Below are 22578 nucleotides of genomic sequence, written 5' to 3' on the forward strand. Positions count from 1 at the left end.
AGCTTTAGAAGTGACTTTATAACCTTTTCCGGACTGAGAGATCTCAATGACCTTGTTTCTCATTTGTTCCTGATTTTCCTTTGATCGCGGCATGATGTCTGGCTTTTGAGGATCTTTTGGTCTACTCCACTTTGTCAGGTAGGTTCTATTTAAGTGATTTCTTGATTGAGAACAGGTGTGCAGTATTCATGCCTGGGTCTTGCTAGGAAATTGAACTCAGCTTTCCAAAAATGTGATACACCACAGTTAATTTATGTTATAACAGGGAAGGGCAATCACTTTTTCACACAGGACCACGTAAGTTTGCATTTTTTCCCTCTACCATTAACACCTTCATTTAGAAACTCCATTTTTTGTTTGCTTGTTTTATCTTTGTCTAATATTTAAATTTGTTTGATAATCTGAAACATTTCAGTGTGACAAACATACAAAAAAATAGGAAATCAGGAAGGGGCAAACACTTTTCACACCACTGCATATTGATTCCCTTATTTGTGCACCCATCTCTCTATTCTTTAAGCCTTTTCTCTTTGTTCCTCATTTGTCTTGTTTCATATCCTTCAACCATCTGTCGTTGTTTTCCTTTTGGTATTCAATAATTTTTAAGACTTTTTTTTAAAATGATGAAGCTTAGAAATTCAACCAAACCAAATCAATTAAGCTGAGGCTGAGACTTTTCCATATGCAGTCATAGTAAAAAGAACATACAATTCTAAAGTTCTCAGCAGACCATAAAATCAAGTAAATGCAAACTCAGATGAACAATAAAACATGGCGTTTGACACCTTGTCATTCAGCTGTGTGCTAGCGCAACAGAGTATTGCTGCCCATCAGTGTGGGAAGGGTTATAAGGTTATTTCCATTAATTTGAAGTCAATGATTCTACAGTGAGAAAAACATTCACAAGTGGAAAACATTCAGGAAGCTTCCCAGTCTTACTAGTGCATGTCCTAGCACATTCACCCTAAGGTCAGAGACACTGCAAGAACAGATCCATATTTCAGACTTACAGGCCTCAGAAGGTTCATCACAAGACCTCTGAAACATTGTCCTTTGGACAGGGGATACCAAATTGCAGATTTTTGGCAAAACTAAATACCTTACCTCCCATCAAAATAACTAGTGACTTTCTCATTGCCCTGACTCTGACCACATCAGCATCCTCATCTTCCTGGACCTTTCTTCAGCCTTCGACACCATTTATCACACCATCCTTCTCTCGCCTCTAACCAGATAGCTTCTCAAACTTGCCCTCACTGGTACTGTACTTTCCTGGTTTCAGTCCTACCTCTTCAACAAAACACAGTTTGTCACCAATGGAGGCTCCAGTTCCACCTCTGCTCCATTTAACCAAGGTGAGCCTCAAGGTACTGTGCTTGGACCCTTTCACTTCTTCATCTTAATGCCCCACTTGGCCAGATCATCCGCCACCATGGTTTCTGGTTCCATTCCTATGTTGATGACATACAACTTTTTCTCAGTACCAAACCCTCCACCCAGCTCTACCCACAATCACTTGCCAGCTGTCTGCATGAAATAAAAAATGGATGTCATCTAACCAACTCAACCCAACAAACTGAATTCTTGGTTGTTGTCCCCAAAGCCCTACTCTGGGAGGTTGGCAATCTACATAGATGGTTTCTCATCTCACCATTCCCAGACATTTCTAATCTGGATATTGTTTTGTACTCCCACTTTAATTCCAGGCTCATATCAAGTCTGTAACCAAAGCAGGGCTTTTTTCACCTAATGAACCTAATGTCTCAGATTTAGCCATTATTAGCTGACTCTGTAGCAGAGACTCTAGAACTCACCCACCAGGCTTCCAAGAGACTAAGCTCTGGGAACACCCCCACCCTCATAAATCTCCACTGGCTTCCAGTAAAATCACACATTATTTACAAAATCCTTCTTCCTGCTTACAAATCCCTCGCTCCCCTGTCTGGCCTGCTGCACCCATACATGCAGTCCTCTGTCATGGGACTGCTTTCTGTCCCTTGTACCAGTCTCCAAACCTTTGGGGACAGAACCTTCAGTGTGGCAGCCCCCCACCCTCTGGAACGCTCTCCCATCTGAGCTTTGCAAGGCCCCGTAACTGGAGTCTCCTAAGAAACTTCTTAAACTCACCTCTTCAACAAAGCCTTTTACTTCTAGCTTGTTTGTGTATTTAGTCTTAAACGTCCTTAGGTTTCTTCAAATGCACAATACAAATAGGGGAGTCACCTGGTCATCTTGGAGTCATGGAATCGACCATGAACTCCTTTTTTATACTATCTGTCCAACGGCTAGTCATGGCCAAAACAGAGTCACGCGTTAGGGTTGCTGTGCATAATTGTATGCAAATCTCAATGCACTGAAACAACGCTGCATAGAAGTGTGGGTCCAAATTTCTTCACAGCAGTGTAAGAGACTGATAACATCAGACAGAAACAATTCAAGAAATGGCTACTAAAGGTGTTTGGGTCCAAATGCTACTAAATCATGAGGTTTAGTAAGTTTTTCAGAAACTTTTTGTCAAATAATTTGACACAGTGAAATGTGTTGTGCTGTTCATCTGAGCTTTCATTTCAACACCTGCTGATAGAACGTGTACTTTCTTTTTACCGTGACAGTAACTGTGTCAGCCACAGTTTGTGCTGTCAGTTGGTGGTTTTCAGCTTTTGGGTATATCATAAAAAGCGGATTTTAAACAACATCAGAGACGCATGATGTCTAACAGAACATGATTAAGTTGCCAACCAACTGGCATGTCAGCAAGTCTTCATTTTACTTATGAACCTATTTGTCGACTGATGTTCAGTAAGTTTCTCATACCAGATCACTCACAGTCTGTAACTTCCTTCTATTGGGCTGTTCTTTATTTCATCTTCAAGGCAAAACTCCCTGTTTGCATTAAAGAGGACACAACATTTGGCTGTTGTAGTGCAAGGCTCTCTTAGTTTTTCATTTTTAAACTACTCAACAAAAAACAATGGTGCACCTTCTTTCTCTCTGCTTTCCTTTGCAGTAACTATTATTTCACTTCCTTCAGTCACACAGTTTTCAAAATCTCTTGGCTCTGTGAACTAGGCTTCTCTCTCTAACAGTTAAACTTCTTCCTCTCATAAAGAGAAATGAGAACACGGTGATGTGTTCCAAATAACAGCCATAGAACCTATAAGTTTTAAACTTATCCATATTCTCTAACATATACAAAGTGTGCAAGGGTTATGAATCGAGCCACATAAGGTAACAAAGTTTCCTTGATAATGCCGCTAAGTGAGTCCTCATTGTTTCCTACATGTGTGACTAGTACTGACTACTTTAATTGAGCACCTCCCCTTTTGTAACCACATACAATGACCATATGCAAACTAAGTACTGTGGAAACTTTATTGTTGGATGATCAACACGTCACAATAAAAGTCATTCTCAATGTGGAACCACTTTGGAACATATCACTACGCCACCATTTCTCTTCATTTAAACCGCAAGCAGACAGTAAATAAGCTCGTTTCGTTACTTAACTTACTACAATACTGTATGCAATTTTATTTCATGTTATGTTAAGGATTAGGGAGGTCTCACTACTACAGCCTCACTTTCTAAATGTATACTTTCCCTCATTCAGTACTTTTTTGTTGGATGTAAAATTAAAGACTGCACAGTTTTTCTGTTAGCAGTGTGAAGCTTCATTTCTCTCAGCTTCTCTCTGTTTGTTTGTCTGTTTGTTCATCAGACGGCCCAGGAAGAGGTTCATTCTAAGGAGCAAAAGGTCAAACTCCTGACTGCCAGTGTGAATAGTTTCATTGCCAAAGCCCCGCCCACAGCCCATGATGCTTTGCACTCAGAGTTGGATGTACTGACAGCCAACTACCAGCGCCTGTGCAGCCGCCTTGATGGGAAATGTAAAACTCTAGAGGTACATTGCATTCTTTCTTTTCTTATTTGTTATCTCTGCAGTAATTTCAACCTTGGTGTGCACAGAAAACATTTATGTAAATTTTATGTAATGTTATGCACTTTTATGTAAAATAGTCATGTCCTTACAAGGGGCTTCAAGGCTGATGCTTGCATACATCATGCACAGCTCTAAAGGGGTGTTTTGCTGTAGATATGATTTTAGAGAGTGTATAATAGATATTATAGCTGAAATGAACCAAGTCAAGCCAATTTTCAGACTTTTTTCTGTTCCTTTTTTTTCATTTTATCATTTTACCATCAAATTCTAAGCCTCATTAAAAAGAAGTCTTATGTTCAATTGTAGTCTACACGCACTCATCGTGGGAATGAATGTTATGGTAATTTGGGAGCTTTTAATTATTTATTTGAATTGTTCTTTTTCAAGGGTGGAATGATTGTACTGTACGCATCTTTAATTACTTAAAAAATTGGATGCACAAGTTTGAATTTATGTTGCACACGGTCAAAATTGTAAAAACAGGCTCAAATATATACATGCAAGCAGTGCTAAAGCTTCTACAATGAAAAGGGCAGGCCTGTTAATTCCTTGTTTGATCGTGATTGAGTACAATCGGTAGTTTTTGTTTTAGAAAGCATTTTAGATGCGCAGAACAATGAGAAAGTCCAAAGAAGTGTCTTTTATCGCTTTAATGTTCCATTGTTTCCTTTCTTTAAGCTCAAATCAGTTTGATGTTTGAATGCACAGGAAGTTACAGAAACATACAGATATTTGTGCAAAAATGTAGCCAGTAACAGTAAGTTGACAGAAAAATAAAAAGTACAGATATGTGAAAATTCTACTTAAGTACAGTAACAGAGTATTTGTACTACGTGTCTGTGTTTATCAAAATGAGGTACATTGGGGTTATCTGTAGGTATTAAAACCTGTATAAATAATAATAATTACACTTGTTTTTATTTCATCTAATTCCTTCAAAGTCTTTACTAAATATATTATGAATCTAGACATACTCATATATTATTTAAACTGCAATTTGACAGCTTGACTGGATTGCTACCTAATTAAAAGGTAAATTACAAACTAATCAGTGCTTGATTTTGCTATTATGCTCCTGAGAAATAATTACATCTGTGTCTTGCAGTTTGCAATAATTCAGCTTTGACCGAAGCATTCTCTTGCTGCTCTCTCTTTTTCTGCCATTCTCCAGAGTCTTTCTTACCTCTAATTGTGAGTTCAGGGCACTTGTCTGTTTTGTGTTGCAGGAGGTGTGGGCGTGTTGGTGTGAATTGCTGTCCTACATCGAGCAGGAGAATGCCTTTCTGGACCAGTTGGAGGAGAAACTGGACAAGACAGAAAACTTGCCGGGAGGATCTGATGAGCTACAGAAGGTGCTGGATGTAAGTGTAATTCATGTGTAAAGCTGGTAAAGCACCAGGAGTGGCTCTGCCACGTTACATCAATAATGCAGTTTTGCTCCATTCTCTACACATTTAATCCACACTTGGAGAAGTCTTCACATGGTAACTGATATTGCTGTATGCTGTTCCTGTGTCTCACATCTTGCCCTCCTCTTGTGTGCTGTGCAGCCTAACGTGGAAAACGGTGAATGAATTGCTACTTGTGTTGTGGATTTCTACTGAAACTGACTCCAAGGGCTTTCACCCAATCACACACATTCCTACAGCACTGTTATCGATGCCTACGCGCTTTCTCTAATCATTCCAGTGTTTACTATCTCGCCCAAGGATCCTTCGATATGCAGGAACTGGGGATCGATCAGCTGATCTTCTGACTGGTAGTTTCTCTTATTTCTTTCTGTCTGTACATGCAGAGCATCGAGGTTCTTTTGCAGCACCCAGAAGACAACAGGAACCAGATCAGAGAACTTGCCCAGACCCTGATGGATGGAGGTGTTCTGGATGAGCTGATTCAGCAAAAGTTGGATGCTTTCAACACCCGATGGGATGAACTTATGGCGAGGGTAAGATATACAGCACGTGAACTATAATGTAAGCACACAGTGGAAAACCTGAAAGAACCGTTACTTTATTGTTTTAATAAGCAGTCTACTTTTTCATATTTGTTAATATGTTTTAGGCCAGAGAGCAGTTTGTGCTCATTTACCTGAATGTGTGTAGTTTATTAGTTTGTCTGGACGTAACAGTGGGAAACTCAAATGAACTAGTCACTGAACTACTTAGCATGAACTTTCTAGTCACTGTCAGAACTCTGGCTGCAGCACAGGGAGCTTTTAGGACAACCTGATAATTCATTGGTCTGGGAGACATGAAACATGGGGGGATACACAGGGATGGCGGTAACTTAACTCTCACTGCTGAAGGACTGATGACAGAATCAGTTTCATGGCCTGAGGCATGCTTTTGGACCTCAGGGCAGTGCAGAAAGTCTTCCATGCAACAGATGACTTGTGGACCTCAGTCAGATACCATGAAGCTGGAAAACTTGATCAATGAGTAACTTAGCGTTCTCAGAGGCTGTGGACAGTTGTGTGCTGACCTGGAGAGGATGGAAAGGATGACTGTTGTATTCTTGGAGGTTGGTAGGCTGGTAACAAAATCGAGTGCTATATGAGTCCAGGGTCTGCAGTGTGTTGAGTTGTAACAGACCGGGTCAGGGTTCAGATCGGACATGCTGTCATGTGTCATGCCCTTTCACAACTCACCGGAAAAAGTTCAGGCAGAAGTGAAACAGCATCATTTCTGGGCGTCTGCCTCACGCACAATTATGGGGGTCTGAGCCATAAGCATTAGTGTCTGGGTGGGTCTTGCGGTGACGCTGGAGCGGATCTCCCGGACTACGGTGACTGATTGCCATTGTTTACTGAAGAGTGGCACCACCTGCTCCTGCTCTCAGCTGGTCTTAAAAGTCAATCCATTGATTACTGCTCATGGCTCACAGGTGAGAGGAGACAAAAGTGGGAAGCAGACTGTCCCATATTTATAAAACATAAAGTTTTGGTTGAACTTTCTATATTAGACGGTGAACAAAAGGTACTTTTATGTAATTTAATTGTTGATCTACTACGTAACTAAAAGTGGAGGTCCTTATCAGCAGGAAAAGTTCTAGAACTTCTAAAAATACAGTTTGATTTTTTAGCCACTGGTAGGATTTCTTGTTGTCACGCACATCTTCTCTTTGAGCTTGATTAATGATTCTTCTCTTCATTGTAATTCTCCTGAGACATCTTGTGTTTCTCGTCATTTTCACACATTAACTGTTTTTTTTAATCATTGCTCCCCTTTTGTATCTTTATCTGCCTAATTCTTGTCCTCCATTTGTCCCTTTGCCATCCTTCCAGTCATCACCGATGACATGATTGTATTCTCAGCCACTTGCTGTGATCCTCAGCGACAGATTAGACATAGTTGTGCGCCTCCCTTACAATAGAACCAGATTAATGTTCTCCTTGCTGCCTGATAAGCCTTCTTTTGTTTATCTACCCTACATAGACTGCAAGAGTGTGTGTGCGTGTTTTGTGTTTTTTATTTCAGACCTTTTGTATTTTTGAGAGGAACAGAAGCTCCTGCTCCTTGTTTTGGTATTTATACCAGCATGTATGCACGTAGGGAGAGACTGGGTAGGTCTGAGCCCTGTTTATTTGTTATCTATGAAAAAGACGAGGAGCCGCGAGACAGGACCAGAGTTTTAGTGAGTATTTCTTGGAATGATGGATGAGAAGAAAATGTGCACAGAGAGCAAAATATTGCCTGGATGTTTTTCCTTTGTTGAGCTGAAAAGACGGCATTGAGGAAATCAATTTTTATTTCTTACATCTGGCAAAAATTGGATGTTTCATGAGCAACACTGTCAGATAACTAGGGTTGTTTGTCAGTTTCATGGTCTTCCCAGGGATTTCAGATGAGCTTTGAAATCTTATTGTTTTAAAATTTGAACATAATGACATGTACTCAAAATGCCACATTAGTCTGAATATAGGCTGAGCCTGAATATATCATCCAAAGCTTTGTTTGAGCAAAAGTCTTGTTACAGAAAGGAAAGGGATTCAAGGAGATTTCAGCAATTCATCTTTAAACTGACTAAAATTCAATTTTCTTATGCAAGTGAAATATGGTTATATATAAGCGTAGAGGTTTAGTTTTCACTTATAATAAGTTAGCATTATTATTATATTAAGCAGGATGACAACACATGTTCAAAATGCAAATTGAGTAAAATAAATAAATACATAAAATGTTATAAAAAAAATGCCCAAATGAAAATCTGATATTCTGTTTACTCTATCAAAAACTAAAGGAACTCTTTTTCTGTCATCATGTTTCAACTTTCTTTCCATGACGAGAGGTGCACGATAAATAAGCTAAATAGAGACGAGCCATACTCACTGTTTAATCTTGGTTTATTCTCATCTGATGATAAAAGGTGACTTGCTATGAGTGGCCACAGTACAGACGAAAGTATGACTTCTGTTATTGACACAGTACCGTCAGTAAACTGAAGGCCTGAGCATGCTACAGAAGTCGACTTTAAAGGGGTTTGGGAGAAAGGTAACATTTTCAACAATGTTTGTTAGATTCAGACAATTTTTTGGTTTCATTCAGCAGAACAATGATCTACTTCACTTGTCACATGCTGTGCTGCTATAACAGCTTATTTTGATTTAGAAAGTGATTCTGAGATTGTGGCTCTGTTGTCATTGGTGATTACTCTTACCCCAGAGGCTTCAAAAAGCATTATTCTTCCTTTTCACCCTACTTAGCTGATGAAAAATAAGATAAGTGCAAGAGTCAGTCAGCTTCCTTTCACAAGCTCTAGTTAGCTGACAGAGCAGAATAATAATCTCAATATATTAATGTTCCACTTTAAAGTGATAAATCTGCCCCATGCATGCAAAAAACAATAATTAAATAATTCCACGTCTCCTTGTTCATTTCTTCAGATCACAGATGCATACTTGGAGATTTCATTTCATTGTTTGGTAACAGATGAAAACCAATTGGAAGGTGTTTTTAACATAAGGCAGTCAGTCACCGATGTTCGGGATAGAGGAATAATGAGTAAGAAGAAAAACCCGAGTGAGGGCCTCAGACGCATGCACTGCTAGCACAAGGCTTAGGCTGCCTCAGGACTATACTTGGAACCATTATCCTTCTGTATGGGATTAGTATGTTCACCTGTAACCGCATACATTTAAGCCTTCTCTCTCACACACAGTCACACAGGCTCTTATATGATGTAATAGGATTGTTTACTAGTTATTCCTGTCTGCAGTTAACGAGAGAGTGAAGATGGAAACACTGCAGTAGACACTGAGACACCTCACTGATAACAAATTTCAGAAGAGCGTCGGTTATATAGCGACAACACCGAGAGGACATGCGAGAGAAATCCCAGAATCCATCCTTCAAGAGGGTACACACAGGGGGCTGTGTGTCTTTGTGTAGATGTACTCCTGTCTCGTGTATGTAGCTGTGTGTGTCTGTTTGTGTGCTAATAGTGAAGCCTCTACGAGTGCTTTACTGTGCTAAAATTCTCATGGCCTGTAAATAGCTAGAAAATAGTCTGTTTTCATATTTAAAGATACGCAAACTGGGCGCTGGTTCTACAGGAGAGGGGCCGGACTTTTAGTTATTGTTCTTGTTCTAATTTACATGAGTTAGAATATGTCTTTTGACTTTCTTGTTTCCACAGGCAGCACTCAGGCAAAAAGAGCTGGAGCAGAACCTCCAGTGGGCTCGGGAGAATGACGAGACCCTGAAGCAGATCCAGGAATCCTTAGCTAACACAGACCGCCACCTTACTGCATACCTGGCTGATCAAATCGACGCTCAGCAGATACCACAGGAAGCTCAGGTAGCCATAGCACAATAATCCCTCTATAACCTTTATAGTCACATGAGAGGAACAAAGGCATTTGTTTCCCACGCCAACCGAGGAAGACAGAATTCCAAACGATATCCTGACTTTACAAACATTTGTAAAATATTACAGCACCCAAGTGTGAGGTCTAATATCAGCTGGCCAAAATAAAAAGAACCAGTTCTGAAACCAGTTTGGGCGTCTTTAGCAGATTGAAAGTCTCTGTTTAAGGGCAAATCCAGACCACCGCTCACCACTGGTGTTAGGAAACAAACAGACACACAAACAGCCTCGGTCTTTGTGTCCTTGCCTCTTTTTCCTGCTGTCTTCCCCACACTTTGACTTGATTTCTCTCTGTCTCCCTTTCACCATCTCTTTTTCAATCTCTCTCTCACTGACACACACACACAAGAGGATAAAAGGATGATTACATTATTGGAGCAGAGTGGACTTTGTTTTTAAAGAGAAGGGTGGCAGAGACAAAGTGTGTGCGAGAGAATCTGTAAGTGTGGCGGTGATGTAGGCTCGTGTTTGGACTCCATCTTCTCTCTTCTTGATATCTCCTTCCCCCTTGTGGTCAGCAGAAGGCTGTACACTGTCAGTCCATTTAAGCATTTTTAGGGTTATTTCACTTTGACTTTAGTGTTTAATTGAATTTAATAAATTACATAAAATTACATGAATTCCTTATGTATCATGTGTGTTTGTGTTTTCACAAGAAAATCCAGTCAGAGCTGAGCAGCCATGAAACGACCCTGGAGGACTTGAGGAAGAAGAACCAGAACAAAGACAAAGAGCCTTCCCCAAAGATCATGGGACAGATGGACCTTACCCAGGTACATAACCACAGACAGTGTGCTGAAATGGGTAATATAGGTGCAAACAGCCCTTACTGACGACCACTTGAAAACATCAGGTCACGTTTTTTATCCTAAAGCTAGAAAACATGTAAATGGACTCTACTCGAATGCTCAGATCTCCTGCACATCAAATTTCCTCATCAGAACCTGTTTTGAGGTGTTGGGCGGTACAACCAACAGTACAGCATAAAACGCAGAAGATAATGCTGAAAATCAAAGGGCATTATTACTTACATCAGTGCGAGCATACTGTGCCATGTGGGGTGGCTGTAGCTCAGGTGGTAGGTCATCTACTGAGCGGTTGGTGGTTCGATTCCTGGCTTCCCCTAGTCTGCATGCCAAATATCCTTGGGCAAGATACTACTCAACTGCAAGTATGCATGTGTGTTGCACATTTGCGCCACTGACAGGTGATCAAATACCTGCCAGTACTCAAACGTGTCTTTGGAAGTTATTGCCGTGGTAACTGTATCAATGACCACTTTTTGCCATGTTAGTGGACACATGTACAGACAGGATATGGTGTTTGCTGTAATCAGTACTCCTGTAGGACTCGTTGCCTATCATTATGTGTACTATGGGTCTTGTCATTTCCCAGAATATGCTGGCAGATGTGTGGACTAAGTTCCGACTCTTCCAGAAGCCTGCCAACTTTGATTCTCGGCTGCTCGAGTGTGAGCGCGTGCTAGCCTGGGTCAAAAGTCAAATGGGGGTGCTGGACATCCGCAGTGTGGAGCAGGATGTGGTGCAGTCACAGCTGGAGCAGTGCATGGTGGGTATTTGTTTCACATACGAACTGATGGAGAGATTCTATTTTAAGTGGCTTCTATCTATTTGGCTTGAACAGAAGCTGTATAAAGCGCTGAGTGAAGTGAAAGGGGAGGTGGAGACGGTTATAAAAACAGGCAGACAAATCGTACAGCGGCAGCAGACTGAGCAGCCCAAAGAGCTGGACGACAGAGTGACCGCCCTGAAACTGCTGTATAACCAGATGGGAGCTCAGGTTAGGACACACACACATACGCACACACACACTGGAGTAACTCCACCAGCATAATCAAAGAATATGTGTTTGTAGGTGACAGAGAGTAAGTTGGAGCTGGAGAAGAGTCTGAAGTTGTCAAGGAAGCTGCGTAAGGAGCTGAACGGGCTCACAGAATGGCTCGCCGCCACTGATGCCGAGTTGACGAGGCGCTCTGCAGTGGATGGAATGCCCAGTGACCTGAAGGATGAGGTGGCGTGGGCACAGGTACCTACGTGTATATATCGACATGAAGACAAACATTAAAGAGTGATAATATCTTTTATTTTAAGTGCCTTTATAAACATGCAAGGTCACCTTACATAGAAAAGTTCTTCTGTCCTTGTTTCCTAATTGTTCTCAGTGCATCCATGGGGAGACGGAGAGACACCAGCCACAGCTGCAGGCAGTGGTGGACCTCGCCGAGGCCTTAAAGGCTGTGCTGCGCGGCCACGGAGGCCTGGTGGACGACAAAGTCAGCCTGCTGCACTGCAACTGGATTGCAGTGACTTCTAGAGCAGAAGAATGGCTCAACCTGCTGCTGGTCAGAAATAGAGCTGAAATCATTCTGTGATTTTCATTTACCTGTTGTTTCGGTTCTAATATTAGACCTGGTTTGCTAAATATAGCTCTTGTAGATGTCACTGTTTGCAGAAGAAGAGTCAGATTTTTCTCTTTCTTTATCTCTTTCAGGACTACCAGCAGCAGATGCACAAGTTGGATGGACAAATACAGGAAGTGAATGGATGGATCAATGGTGCAGAGAGAAAAATGAATGAGATAGACAGCCAGGGACCCAGTGATGTGTTGAAGGTTCTATTGTTTATATACTTTGAGGCTTTTTCCCTATGCCAAATGTTTCTTTCATGCCTTTGGTGAAGACAGTTTATGCACCTTACATATGTGTCTTGGGACCTGCAGGTGCTACGTGCAGAGCTGGAACTCACCAGAGGAAAGATGGAGGAGGTAAGGTCTCTGGGGCAAGAGTTAATGTCCACCAGGGGGGACAACTGCCAGGCCCAGGTCAGACCCAAGCTGGAGCAGCTTAACCACAGATTTGACACCATCTCTCAGCGCATTACCTCTGGAATGGTAGGGAAGTACCTTTATGGAGATATACTTTTAGAGCAGTAACACACAGTCTGTTTGTTTGGCTGTTTCATATTTATTGTTAAATGCTATATCTTAAATCCTAAAATCCATGAATTTACTTTAATAGATTTCAAATTGTAGTTGCTCCTTAACTCTTCTTCTTAGTCTTACTACATAGGTCTGCGACTGTGTAAATAAATGTACGTTCTGTGTGTATGTGTGCGCCTGTACATCGTTGCCATGGGACTGTGTGTGTGCGGCAGACGGCAGCATCAGCCAAAGAGCTGGAGCAGTACCACAGTGACGCGCAGGTCTGGCTGGAGCTCCTGGAAGATGAAGTCAAACAAGGGGAAAACCTGAAGGAAGAAGATTTCCTGGAGGACAAGGTCTGTTACCCTCACACCAAGGTTCAGTCACAGCTAGTGTGACTTCCAGTCATTTTCTGTTTCGACTAACAAACCAAGCATGTACTTTTTAGGACTGTGAGGAGGGCGCAGTTAAGGAGTTACTATTAAAAGGAGAGAGTCTACAGAAGAGAGTCCCGGATCTGGACAAGAGAGAGGAGATCAGACTTAAGCATAACAAGCTGAACATGAAATACAACACAGTGAAGGTAACACACACAACAGCTAATATTAAACAGAGTAATAACATGGGAGTATATTCACAATGTGTTATATCATTGCAATGAAATAGCTAAAAGTTGCTGCTAACACATTAAGCCAAAGCCTGTTATCTGTGTTCAAGTCAGCAAAAAGTTGCTCTTTGCTGGCTAGCATATTATGCTAATATTAGCATATTATGTTAACAATAAGCCAAAATAAAGCAAACCATTACATTAAATAAAATAAAACTTAACAAAGTAAAGATTTTTTCATTTTCACTAAATACAAAACTAAACTTGTTGTACTTGCTTCTATAAATATAGAAGTATGTATGTATTACATTAAATAAATAAAAACATGTTAACGTGCTCATACATGCAAATACAGAAACAGTTTCTACAATGAAAACTTTTTGAGTCAGTACTTTCATGACCAGCTTTTTTTGAGATAATAATTGTGGGAGGAAAGAAGCAAGATGACATGAATGTTAATGTTCTTCTCAGCTATAGCTGCACATAAACACTGTTTTATTTTGAATACATGTAACAGCAGGTCAGTTGGATGAAAGCTGTCACATAAAGATATTCGTGGTATTCATGTGTGTGCATGTCTCTGTGTGCTTGTGTGGGCACATGCATGTAGGACCTGCGCGTCCTTCGAAACAGGAAGGCATTGGCCATTGCGCCCCAGTGGTACCAATACAGGAGGAAGTCACATGACCTGCTTGCCTGGCTAGATGACATTCAGCGCAGAGTGGACTTACTGCCTGACCCGCCTGAGGGAGAGAGGGTCAAGGTGACGATGTGCACAGAAACACACACACAGCTCCATTCCATAAAGCACTTCTTTGTATTTTCTATTTGGCTTTTCTCAAAGACCCACAGCCTGACTTTGTTTGTCACCGCAGCTCTTCATCTCACGCCTTTTCTTTCCCACATCGTCTGCTTTGATCTTTTGCCATTCTGTGTTTTGCGGTATATATTCCTTTGTTTCTATCCTTCCTCTCCCCTTCTCCAACTTTTGGATAAAGATTTAATATCAAAGATTTGCAGCTTAATGACATGGAAACACTCCCTGAGCATTTTTTAAGGGAATAGTCTTTTTATTACGATCACCTGTAGATTTTATCAAGGATTTAGTTTTTTATTAATGGACCAGAGTTGTATGCAATATTTTATTGTCATTAAATAATTACTAACTGTCTTTTAAGGCAGCATTGAACTTAAAATCCCTGTTTATTACTTCACGATGATGATAAAACATGCTCCTATGTAATTCAGTATACTATTGAGCTTTGCTGCAGCAAACATACTTGACCTCACTTGACCAACTCAGTAGCTTTAGACATTGCCAACATTATATTAAAACCGTGTACTTTACTTATATTTGCCACTTGATTAGTTTTTCAGAATAATTTATATACACTGTGGTGTAAAGTAATCACTTATTCACACAAACCATTGAATTCAGGTGTTCCAATCACTTAGATAGCCACAGATGTACAAATGACAGAGCAAGGTTATGCTGAGGTGTATAGTGCACATCACTATAGACCTCCAGACTTCATGTGGGATTCAGATTAGCTCGGGACCAGTAGGTAGAGAGCTTCATGGCTGGGCAGCTGTATCCAGGCCCTACATCACCATGACAAGCACAATTGCAAAGCATTGGATGTAGTGGCCTAGAGCATGGTGCTACTAGACTCTAGAGCAGTGAAGATGTGCTCTCTGGAGCGATGAATCATATTTCTCTGTCTGGAAATCCACTGGATGAGTCTGGGTTTGGCAGTTGCCAAGTAAATGGCTCTTGTCAGACTGCATTGTCTCAATTGTAAAGTTTGGTATGGGGCCATTTCTCAGGAGCTGGGCTCGGCCTCTTAGTTCTAGTGAAAGGAACTCTTAATCCTTCAGTGCATGAAGACCCACAAAGACATGGATGAGCAAGTTTGGTGTGGAAGAATTTGACTGACCAGCACAGAGTCCTGACTTCAACCCAATACAACACCTTTGGGATGAATTGGAGCTGAGACGGCGAGCCAGGTCTACTCGTCCACCATCAGTGTCTGACTTCACAAATGCACTTGGAAGGGAAAGCCTACCCAGAAGAGTTGAGGGTTTTATAGCTGCAAAGGGTGAGCCAACGTCAAATTAAACCCATGTTAAAAATGGGATCTCAATCAATTTCATACGCTTGTGAAGGCAGCATTTGTATCTTTGTTACAGTTTGTAGGCGCTCCTTCCAGTTTTTGAAACTACAGCATCTGAAAAGAACACAAGAATCATATTGTTTGTTTAGAGCAATTTTAGGTATTAAGATGTCCAATGATTTCTTATTTTGATCAAAGTGCTACAGCAGTGCAGCACTAACATCTGGTTCTGATTTGGAGAAGGTGTGAGAAGGAAACCCTGGACTCCCACCAGTTTCCCCGCCCTTTCTGACTCTCTGTATGTGTTTCACTTTCAGATGATCACTATGACATTTCGCTAAGCGGACACACCACCCGCACGTCTCAGACTCGTCATCATTGCCGCGACAGATATTCCTCACTGCTTGTCCGTCTGTGTCTCTGTCCATCCTTCTGCTTCCAGTCTGTTCGTGTAGCTCTTTGTTTCTGTTCAGCCAGAAGCTGCTTAGTTCACACATAGCACAATAACTTTACTTGTTCTCTGTATGAATAAAGTCTCAAGGCAGTCAGTGCCTCATGATCATAGCACTGCTTTCTTTTTGAAATGGAGTTAAATACTATACAAATATGCAGCCTGAACTTTGTATGTTTATATGTGACACTGACGAACACAACACTTTGTCCCTTTTGTCAATGTATTGTCTCTGATGGGTAAATGATGTGCTGATGGGAAAAAGAAAGTGGAATGTGTCATTATTTATTATTTGAAATGTTTGTGTGTGTGTGTGTGTGTGTGTGTGTGTGTGTGTGTGTGTGTGTGTGTGTGTGAGAGAGAATGTGTTTCCAATACATCTACATACTTCTCTGTGCTTGCCCCACTTGGCCCCCAACCAATAGCAAGTGACCTTCCCCATTGATTTTGTTCAATAGGAAATTGGCTCAGAGTTCGACAAGAAGAAGGAGGAGCTTAAGGAGGTGCAGGGCTTAGCCAATCAGCTTTCAGAGGCTGGAGCCACCAATCTAGTGGAGCCCCGCCAACTCCAGCTCAACACACGCTGGGTTGAGGTGGAGGGCAAGTTCATACCCTTCAAAAGACAATGTGTGAGTTTCAGTAGGCACAACTTGTGTATCTACAGTACTAACAGAAAATACTTTAATTATTATATTTCAATACTAACTCTTTAATCTCTCAAAGGTAGTAGTAAAAGTTGTAACAATTCATTTTTATGTAACAGCATGAAAGCTTCAATCCAAACGAAGGTTAGGAGCAGTAAACTTATTAAATCCACAGTCAGCCAACGAACAGTGTTCTGATCGAGTACAAACTAATATTGGTACCACAAACTCATTAGCTCTAACAACTATGATATGCTAGTAGTGCTATCTTAATAATTTACTACTAGATTCAGAATTCATGTAGGCTGTTTTTTAATAGTGCTACCGAGGTGGTTAGCATAGAGTGGTTAGCATAGAGTGGTTAGCATAGAGTGGTTACATTTTGTGTGTTTGCCTATGAAACTTATGGATGATAAGAAACATTTAAAATGTTACCAACGTTATCTTTTAGTAAAATATTAGTCCCTACCTAAATACCCCAAATTTGAGACCTTCTCTATCTCTTTACATTTTTAATACCTTCAAAACTGATAGTACAATACATTTTTATGTTTTGAAAATCTGGATTTGATTTTCTCCACTCAAGGAAACAAGTTGCTTTTTGTGTCTTTCTATGCTGCATTCTCATCCACACATTATACCTGTACACAAGTTTAAATCTCCTTGGTTGCTTTGTCTTACTCTGTGTCACTGCATGCCTCCTGCTCCACAAACCAATCACATTACTGGCAGTTCCCTGATCTGCAAATCACAGACGATGTATTTATCTTGTAAGCCACTAACAGGAAATCCATGTACATAGACAGATACGCATGTGAACTGTCAGATTTCAGGTATACATTAGTTTATTTCTACATGTGATTTCAGACCAGTCTTAAGCACAGTAGTATCAGTTTGTCATTTTCTGCCTTGCTCTCTCACAGCATTGGACAGTAAACATATAAGCTGCTAATGTCACTCATCTGGTCAAATATTTTCCTTAAATATTACTGATCACAGCGATCTTATGAAGCTGACATCTTCTGGACACTGTCTTCATAATACTAAAGTGCTCTCAAAATAAAGTCTTATTTTGAGTTCAGAGTTACAGGTCAGGGGGTAAGAAATAAGGCCGCACATCTGGCCACCCCTGTTGGTAGTGTCTTGCCCAAGGATATTTGGCGTGCAGACTGGAAGCACCCAGGGATCAAACATGAACCTTTTAGCTGGCAGATGAAACCAATTCTGTTATTGTTTAATATGAGGTCAAACCTGAGTGGCTTTAAGTCCACTGTCAACTACAGGTGCTCTGTGCTCACACACGAGAGTCAAATACAAAATGTTGGAAAGGCTCACAATGAAAATGTGTGGGCAGTGTTTGGTCCTTTGCTACTAATGTGAGGCAGTAAATTAGAGTCTAATCACTATGCAGCCTTTGCTCTTAAAATAATGTCCAATGTTGACATAATTCATAAATATGACCACACGCTTTTCCCACTTTTAATCACGTCTGTTTTAAGCAGGAAGGTTCTGATCAGCCAGTGAAGTTGATTAAAAAGAAATAAATAAATGTAAAATGAGTCTTAAGAATTATGAAAAAAATAACAATAGTCAGTCTTTAGCATCCAGGGAAAACTGCTGCCTAACGAAGGTTTAGGAACACAGCTGAGTGATATTATGACAGTCTAGGTTTTGATGGTTACAGTGTTGTGGGACACATAATTATAAACAGCCATATGCACAGAACAAACCAACAATAGAAAGAAAAAGCATGAAACGTAGTATTGTGACCACTTTATGGGCTTGTTGTTGGCTTAAAATACGAGACGTCAAAAAAAGTGAGCGGTAACTTTACAGGATGGTGGTTGACAGCACGTTTTTCAGAGACGTGCTCCTAGTGTAGGAAACCATGATGACTGTAAGCAGAGAAGCAAAGGCATTCAAAACTGTACCTCTCAAGTTCACCTCATAACACACACACACACACACCTGGCATGATATCAGAGAAAGGGTTTTTCTTTTGCAAAGGCTTGAAGGATCAGCCCACCAGGTCTTCACATCAAAATCACTTTGACCTTCGTGATGAACACAAGTGGTTCTATGGCACCAGGTGCACGTTAGCATGCAGATGTTTGGGCATCAGTGGTAAAAACTGAGATCCTTAAAATAAAAAAACAAGATTAGCATATTAGTTTTGCTTTGGACAGTTCAAAGTAGGACCCCCCAGGAGACCTCAGCTCTCACTGACCAAAGATCCTCAGATCTCAATTAGCCTGTTAGTGTTACAGCTCGTTCACAGTCGTCATTAAAGATGCACATTTTAAGGCTTTCTCAACACTCAGACTCCTCCAGCCGTCCCCTAACAATTAACAGGCTTGGGTTACTCGATGCACCTGATTGGGACTCTAAAAATGAAAACAAGTGTTTTTAGGTAGTAGTTTGCGTAGCTTTTATGGAAAGAATTCAAAAAACTGCAGTTTAACAAACGTTTCCAAATTCTCGAAGCAAATGTCAGTAACTTGACTTCTATGACAGAAAGAAGAAACATAAATACAACTCAGTATCTCAATAAACTACATCAGGCACAAGCTGAAGATTTTGCCTCACCCTTTAACCTAAACTAGGATACAGCTGGGTTAGGCCTCCAAACAGGGACACCATCGCTTCATAGTACTAAAAGTTTGCAGAACGAATGAAACCTATTCAATCAAACACGGAGTCACATACTCTGAGCTCAAAAGGCTTCAATGGTTATTGTGTTTGCAAAGAGACATTTACTCAGTACTGGCCATGCAGAGTTCCCAGCCTTTGTTTGGTCACATTTTTCTGTGTTTTGATCATATGTGTTACACTTACATGACTTATGCACAAATGCATATATATACACAACAAGTTTATTATTAGACAAAAATAAACTATGCAGATACAAAATGTAGTTTGAAAATTTGGGGGTTTAGGAAAATGAGTCATTTATTGAGATTTCTTACACATTCAAAAAAGATGACGAGAAAACAAAATTGCAGATCAGTTGCAGATGTTGTTTTCTTTGATATGTTCTCTTTTTCTGATTTGGCTCTGCTTTGTATGTTTGTGTTGCCTTTTTATGTGTCTGTGTGTGCATGTGTGTGCACTTGTGTAATCAGGAGTATATCACAGAGCTCCAGGCGCTGTTGTGCTCGGTGTCAGAGACGGACTTCAAGCTGAACTCTCCTGAATACTGGCCTGCAGCATATTATAACATGTCTCAGCAAGAGCACTGCCTGAAGGTCAGCATTGCTTTTGAACTTCTGTCTGAAAGCCCAGTCAGTCAAAACTGACCACCAGTGTGATCAAATAACTAAAACCTATAAGTATTATACTGTTGTTTATACCATTATACTGAGTTTCCTGTTGTAGTCAATGTTGTTTTATTTTTTAATGTATTTTCTCTCATGCTGTGTACTGGGGATGCAACGATACCAGTTTTTTCAAACAAATACGATACCGATACTTGGATCTGAGTGCTTGCCGATACAGAGTACAAAAACTTCTTTCTACCACACACACACACACACACACACACACACACACACACACAAATGCAATGAATTGGAAGACAGGTTTTATTTTATTCTCTGCCGGTAAAAAATAAAATATTAATAAAAATGACCACAAAAAAATTTCAAGTGAAAAATAAGCACTTCTGTTAAATTATTGCAGAGTCTCCACATTGTAATTTAACAAAATATCACTGAACTATTGGCACTGTCTCGAGCTTTCAGAATAATAAATAAACACTCCTGTTTGGAATAAAATAAATACAACTTAGGTTTGAGAATAAAATAAACTTTTAAATTATTGCAGTGTCCATATTGTAAACAAACAAACAAAATAACGAAAGTATTTGGCATTGACGAACAAACTCCTCAACAGTCCACTGTGCCGTTAAACCGAGGACTGACATCGCGCACACACTGCTTGTCTTTACCTCTTCAGAAAGTTTTGGCACCATTATCTCCCTGATGTGTGGGCGGTTGCGAATTTCATATCGCAGCTCGAGTACGAGTACGCTGAGAAGACGGCGCAATCCTATGTTTTCCACGACTGGCATTGGCTGGTCATCCAGAGCGATAAAACGAGTCAGAGCCTCTGTTGTTTTAACTGCCCGTGGATTTTCTCTTGACATTTTTCATCGCTTTTCCAAAACCTGAGCTAAAGTTGGCTGTTCCGGTCCACACTGCTGGCATTTTGTTTAGCCTAGCTACAGCAGCCTCCAGTTTCTCTTTTTTATCTGGAGCCGCCAGTCTCACTCGCCTAACCCTGTGCCTGTTTAGCGCGGGATGTCCCCCTAGTGGCCAATCTAAAAAACTACAACAGAAATGACCAGCCACCCTCTGACTAATGAAATAAGTTGGTATCGGTTAACTTTTACGAGTATGAGTACACACATATTTTACAGTATCGGCACCGATACCAGTATCAGTATTGGTGCATCCCTACTGTGTACCATAGTTTCTATGACTACGTACCAAACAGGAAAATGTGCGTCTTGTAACATAAGAAGCTGTTGTAATAATGAATAGCAACTCGAGCTACTGTAGTCCTTTGAACAAGTATCCACACCCTTTGAACTGGTTGTCACATTACAACCTATTAAATCCAGTTCTTTGTATTCGTTAACGGCAAAGAAAGACACGGCTCAGAGTGGTCTAACTCAAAAAAGGATCTTTAATTTTACATATTGCAGCTTTGCACTTCCTCTTTCTAAAGTCTGTTGCCAGGGCAACTTGTCACCCTTAACATAGTTCTCGTGTGGGTCTGGCATACATAAAACGATATAATCAGACAATAAGCACTAAGAATATATTTATTTAAATCCCAACAAACCACAAACTTCGATGTACTTTTTGGGATTTTATGTAACATAGAATGGTGCATAATTGGGATGTGGAAATTATATTCTGTTCTATTTTGGGGTTTTCTTCTAAAATGTATCGTGTTAAGAGAACAATTCGAAATATTTTCACACCAGACAGTGTACTCTCCTCAGTCACTTTTCCACCTTAATCTTATCCTCCACACATGCAGGATGTAAAGGGGAACATTGACAAGCTGCGAGGTCCCGTCGATGGAGTACTGGCTCACAGGAAGGAGATGATGTCTGGTGCTCGACCTCTGGAGGGCCAAAGAATCCAGGAGTCTGTCAACCTGCTCAGTATCAACTGGGGCAAACTGAACAAGCTCTACCAGGACAGGCTTAAGTAAGGGTGGTTCCCTGTATACTGCGAGTCCTGCACGTGTGTGCGTTTCTGCACGCATGCTTGCTTTTGTATGTGTTTTATGTGCACACGTGGTATTATGTGTGTGTGCTTACATGCATATTTCAAACATTGTGCACAATTATAAATAAACTTTTTTCTGTGTGCGTGTCAAGGCGTTGGCAGGATTGTAACTCCAAGTGGCAGAAGTTTGTTTCGGATCAGAAGGAGCTTGAGGAGTGGCTGAACGATGCTGAGGAGACTTTGAAACTGGCCGAGAGTGACCCAGGAGCACACAGACAGCACCTAAGGGTAAAACACGCATACACTACTTTTCCTTTTCGAGAAAATGTAACTGCACAAATATAACCTGTAAATTAAAGGTAAATTTGAGCGTTTGTTGTTGAATACTGTCAACGACACTGTGGGAAATCTTAAAATTCCACCTGGATCTCTGTCTATAATTTTCACTTGAAATCAATAAATAATTAATCAGTAATAATCTACTGTGTCACAGGACTTGACTGAGGAAATACCCCTCCAGGAAGCGGTGCTGGGCAGAGTGAACTCTGCAGGGGTGGACATAAGCCAGATGAGCACACCAGATGATGCTTTGCAGCTTCAATCACAGCTCAAATTACTGAACACTCGGTGGGCCAACGTCTGCCAGCAGCTTAACAAACGAAAAAGGAGGTAAATGTGCACGTGTACGTAACTCATGCCTTGTCATAACATGAGTTCCACATCTTGGGAATTTTAGAAGCATTTCAAGCACTTGGTCCTGGTGTTCCAAGTATGCGC

General features: G+C 40.7%; 1 protein-coding gene across 7 annotated transcripts in view; it reads left to right on the forward strand.

The window, feature by feature from the left end:
• The window catches only part of dmd (dystrophin), a 298892-nt gene that overhangs the window by 178501 nt on the left and 97813 nt on the right, over positions 1-22578 (forward strand). For all 7 annotated transcript variants that reach the window (XM_086282547.1, XM_086282544.1, XM_086282546.1 and 4 more), the window contains 19 exons: positions 3719-3901; positions 5167-5301; positions 5736-5885; positions 9575-9736; positions 10462-10578; positions 11201-11374; positions 11450-11605; positions 11681-11851; positions 11988-12167; positions 12317-12436; positions 12545-12715; positions 12979-13101; positions 13194-13328; positions 13963-14115; positions 16376-16546; positions 19684-19806; positions 21608-21780; positions 21954-22089; positions 22295-22470. In XM_086282547.1, coding sequence (XP_086138673.1) covers positions 3719-3901; positions 5167-5301; positions 5736-5885; positions 9575-9736; positions 10462-10578; positions 11201-11374; positions 11450-11605; positions 11681-11851; positions 11988-12167; positions 12317-12436; positions 12545-12715; positions 12979-13101; positions 13194-13328; positions 13963-14115; positions 16376-16546; positions 19684-19806; positions 21608-21780; positions 21954-22089; positions 22295-22470 — 2909 coding nt within the window. The remainder of the gene's footprint in view (positions 1-3718; positions 3902-5166; positions 5302-5735; positions 5886-9574; positions 9737-10461; positions 10579-11200; positions 11375-11449; positions 11606-11680; positions 11852-11987; positions 12168-12316; positions 12437-12544; positions 12716-12978; positions 13102-13193; positions 13329-13962; positions 14116-16375; positions 16547-19683; positions 19807-21607; positions 21781-21953; positions 22090-22294; positions 22471-22578) is intronic.

Source organism: Aulonocara sp. 'chitande type north' Nkhata Bay, linkage group LG23, assembly GCF_057382095.1.
Source record: "Aulonocara sp. 'chitande type north' Nkhata Bay isolate Kocher_YH1m ecotype deep benthic linkage group LG23, A_spYH_male_GT1.1, whole genome shotgun sequence".
Classification (NCBI taxonomy): domain Eukaryota; kingdom Metazoa; phylum Chordata; class Actinopteri; order Cichliformes; family Cichlidae; genus Aulonocara; species Aulonocara sp. 'chitande type north' Nkhata Bay.